Here is a 4,404-nt window from a genome sequence, read left to right as displayed (position 1 = left end):
ACCAACCGCCTTCTCCACCAGCTCCTAATGAAGCCACCTTCGTAGAGGTTCCCACCCAGGTTCCCCCCACCCAGGGAGCCTGACCCCGGCACCTGCCCAAACCCTTGCCGCTTCTAAGGCCTAAGGTCACCCTGCCTTGCAGAAGCTGCCTCCTCCAGGACAACTGGAAGGGGCGGACGCAGCAGCCTTCTCCACTCCCTTCCCCTCCTTGGAAAAAAGCTGCAGCCCTCCTTGCAGCATCCTGTACCCCCCACTTCCTTCCTCTGGGGCCCATGAGGCAACGGGAAGTCAGGAGACATAGTCCCTGGCTCGCGCCTGCCCGGAGACCCCTCCCCGGCCTGGCCTGAGCCCTGCGGCCTCCAAGACGACCGACGACAGACTGGCTCTAAATTAAACGCCGGATTAAGGAGCAGGCCAGGCCCAGGCGGGGGCGGCCTCTTCTCCCAGTGGACTGCCGTAATCCTCTGAGACAGGCCCTCTATGCGCCCCCAACGCATCTCTGACCTGCAGACCTCGGGGCAGGGGGGTGGGGCGGGGAGGATGGGTGTCCCTGGGGGCACTGCCCCAGAAACACCTCCAGGCTGGCGAGCTCCTCTGCGTCTGCCGGAACCTGGCAGGAGGTTCCCCTCCCAGAGAAGTCCTCCCAGCAGAGGGGCCACCCATGGCGTGTTGGGTATGAACCTGGTGTCGCTCCAGATCCCCCTTTGAGACAGGCCCCCTTTCATAGACAGGGAGACGGGCACAGAGAGGTGTGGCGGCCTGCCCGGGGTCACACAGCCACGACTCACGCCTCAGGCTCTTGCGTTCATGATGGGGAGGGCAGAACCATGTCTAATCGGCTGCTTCCCCAGCGGGCACCAGGGTTGCTTCCTAGGGATGCAGGACGGGCCTCAGTGACCTCCCTGCTGGGAGCCAGGGCTTTGGGGGGTTACGCTGACTACCTCAACTGTGCCATCTGGAAAATGGGTGGGAACTCCCCTTTCCTGAAGAGATGAGCTGCAGGCGAGAACCTGGTACCTCACCCCGAGCCTTTCACGGCCCTGATACGAGACGGAAGATCCAGCGGGCGGGCCTGACGGGGGATAAGCTGGCATATGACCTGGCACCATCCCGGTCCAGCCATCCCACCCTGGAACCTACTGCAGTCCAGCTGTCCCACCTCAACCAGTCTCAGGAGTCCCGTCTGGTTGTCCCTGGCACAAGGCTGCAACAGCCATAGCGGCTGTCTGGGTGAAGACACGAGGCCACCCCATAAGTGACCACACCCAAACCCGCCAGCAGCAAGGTACATGGTGCCTCGGCCTGTGTCTCTGCCCGTCCCCTACCCTCCCCAACACGCCCGCCCCGTGTAACTGATGGCATGCTGTCCCCTAGCTCAGGGCACCATCAGGCCGGCAGAACAGGAGGACCTGGGAACCTGCGGCTTTAGAGGTCACTTGCTTTCTCCACCCTGTGAGAACCACAGCAATCCCCAGCCTTGGGGCCCAGTGCCCGTGGGAGACGGAGGCTGGGGTCTTTCGGCCCAGCCCGACTTGGGGAAGCGGGGAGAACACGGGCTGCCAACAAGAGGGGCCAATTCAAGGCCCAAGCCTGGTACTCCCTGATCCATGAGGGTCGCAGAAAACGTTGAAGCTAAAATTGAAAATGAGTATGATGTGCAGGAAGGCGCCTTGTCCTAAAAGGCTGGAAGTGTAAACAGGTGCAGGCTTTCTGGGGGTCAGCTGAGCTGAAAGTATGGGCTTTCACCCCAGAATACCCGTTGAAGAACTGGTCTCCAGAGGACAGTCAAGGCCACGCAACGCCCTGCACGTATCAGAACGCAAAAAAGAAAGAGGCGCGCTCAGCACGTCCACCAACAGGGGACTGGAGGGGCTTCCCTGGCGGCTCAGATGGTGAAGAATCTGCCTGCAATGCAGGAGACCCGAGTTCAATCCCCGGGTTGGGAAGATCCCCTGGAGAAGAGAATGGCAAAGGGACTGGTTACACGCACTGTGACGACAAGCCCAGCACGGCGGTAGTTAAAGTTGGAGCCAAGAAAGACAATGTAATGACACGGAAATGTTCTCAACGTGAAAAAAAAAAAAATGGAACAGTGGAGGCAGAGGGCACCCCTGGGCCCGGCTTACCGTGGGATTTGGCGAGGCCTCACACCGAGACTGGTTGGAGACACAGGCGTGCTGCTGGGCGCACCAGACACAGGGCCACTGTGCCGACAGGCAGCTGGTGCAACTGAAAGACAGGGGCCTCCCCTCAGCTGCCTGGCTCCCCACCCCTGTGCCCAGCAGCGGGGACCTGGGACACAGAGCCCAGCACAGTGAAACGAGGTCTTGCTCAACATCAGAGCTGCCCAGCGGGGCTGGGCATTTTGTAAGGTAACGAGCTCCCCAGTGCAGGAGGTATGCAAGGAGGAGATAGGCAAGCAGGGGACTAAATTAAGCGTAATCAAAGCACTTTTCTCAGCCTCGACTAGCCTGGGTGCTCACAGACACCGGGCACGCTGGGTGATGAGAGTTTGTTGCACAAATGAGCCGTCAGGTGAACAGCCAAGGGTCCCGCCTGCCTCTGTGACACCATCATTTTTCTTGAGGGGGCTTCCCCGAGAGCAAAGCCTCCTGCCCACCCCAGAAGCTAGCCCCAACACCCCACTCACGCTGTGTGTGGGTACACCTGCCCGACCCGGCCGCAGTCGTAGATGGTGAAGCTGGCCCGAACGATGTTCTGCCCCCGGACCCTCACCGACATCTCGACGGTCACGTGGTCTGGAACAGAGCAGGGCGTCCAGGGAGAGCAGGACAAGGGGACACAGGGGGCCCACCAACACCAGCGGCTGTGCCATCCGGAACCCCCCATGCCGGAGAGTCCACCATCCAAAGGCCCCCATCAGCTGTCCCTGCACCCCGGGCCATGAGGTGCCTACCTTGGTGGGGCGGGAAAGGCGGGAACTGATCCTTGGGCAGGAGGTTGCAGTAGGCGATCTGGTGGCCGAAGGCTGGGCCCGGGACCCGAGCCACCGTGTGGATGCCGTGGCCATAGTCACAGGCCATCTCCATGCCGCTGAGGCTGGGCAGGCTCCCCGAGATCTGCAGGATCATACCCTGGAGGCCAGGGACCCTTAGCTGGGGGTGCAGGGTGTGGGGGAAGGCCACGCCTCGCACCGCCCCACCCCCACCCTGGAACCTGGGGAGAAGAGGTTGGTCAGTGGCTTTGACTCCAGGGCCACCGGTGATGCAGCCTACGTGGGCCTCAGTTTCCTCCTCTGCAAAGTGAAACCGACCACCTTACAGGGGCCAGAGGCCCTGCATGATCTGGCCCATGGACCTTGGATGCCAGCCTCTTAACACTCAAATCATGAGTCTTGTTCCCACCCCAGGGCCTTTGCACTGGTGGGTCCCTCTGCCCAGATGCTCACACTGGCTTCCTATTGCTGCTCGGATGTCATCTTGCAGTGAGCCCCCCACCTGATGTAAAATGTCAATACTACCCCCCCACCAAGCTGCTCGCTCTGCACCCCGTCCTCTGCTCTGCTTCCTTCTTCTCCACAGCACTTATCTTGTTTCCACTCTCTCCTCTGGGAGTGTGTCCACCCCTCGAGAACCAGAGGTTTGCCTCTCTTGTTCACTGCTGTCTCCCCAAGTCCAGGACTGTACATGGCACAGAGTGGGAGCTCAATAACACCTACTGTTATTGATGAATGAATAAATGAATGAACAGATGGACAAAGCCCCGGACCACCTGCTTGACCAGAGGGCGTAAGTGCAGGACTGTGATGTGTAACGATGGGGAGTGGGGAGCACAGGAGCCCCAGCTCCTGTCGGTCATTAGAACCATCACGTGACAGATGAGGATGTCTGCACCAGAGAAGGCTCTGAGGGCAGGGCTGGAGTTGGGGGCACCCAAGCCTGTCTGTCTCTCAGCTCCTGCCCCCTGGAATCCCCTGCACCGAGGCTGTCTGCTACAGGTAAGCAGGGAGCCGGCTGCGGCACGCCTAGGCACTCCTGGACATGGATTGTGGGGCAGGGGGACAGCTACTTGAATTCAACTCCCAGCTTGGGCACTTCCTCACTGTATAGTCTTGAGCAAGTCACTTTACCGCTCTGTGCCTCAGTTTCCCCATCTGTATGACGGGGATGTTACGAGCACCCAGGCACTGCTCTCACCATCTGCCTCCAGGTCCCTGGGGCGCCGCACCCAGGAGGCTCCACCTGTCGGGTCTGGGTGCCAGGGGAAGGGCTGCTCTCCACCCGCACCCCTGAGCCCGGAGCTGGGGTCCTGGCCCCCCGCACTCACCGGGTACTCCTGGTGCACGTCGATCTCGGCCGGCAGGACGGTCATGGCGGGGCAGCGGCCGGGGCCCGCGCTGGCGCTGGTCCAGAAGTGCGGCTGGCTGGAGTTGGCGCAGTCTTG

At 61.2% G+C, this 4,404-nt stretch overlaps 1 protein-coding gene across 1 annotated transcript in view; it reads right to left on the bottom strand.

Moving 5' to 3' along the window:
• PLXND1 (plexin D1) overlaps positions 1–4,404 on the bottom strand; it is a 52,516-nt gene that overhangs the window by 24,184 nt on the left and 23,928 nt on the right. The window contains 4 exon segments of the mRNA XM_010862515.1: positions 2,127–2,229; positions 2,651–2,759; positions 2,918–3,095; positions 4,288–4,404. Of these exon segments, the coding sequence (XP_010860817.1) occupies positions 2,127–2,229; positions 2,651–2,759; positions 2,918–3,095; positions 4,288–4,404 (507 nt within the window).

Source organism: Bison bison, unplaced genomic scaffold (genome assembly GCF_000754665.1).
Source record: "Bison bison bison isolate TAMUID 2011002044 unplaced genomic scaffold, Bison_UMD1.0 scf7180017864482, whole genome shotgun sequence".
Taxonomy (NCBI): domain Eukaryota; kingdom Metazoa; phylum Chordata; class Mammalia; order Artiodactyla; family Bovidae; genus Bison; species Bison bison.
Note: the sequence above shows the minus strand (reverse complement) of the source record. Positions and strands in the feature narration are given on the sequence as shown.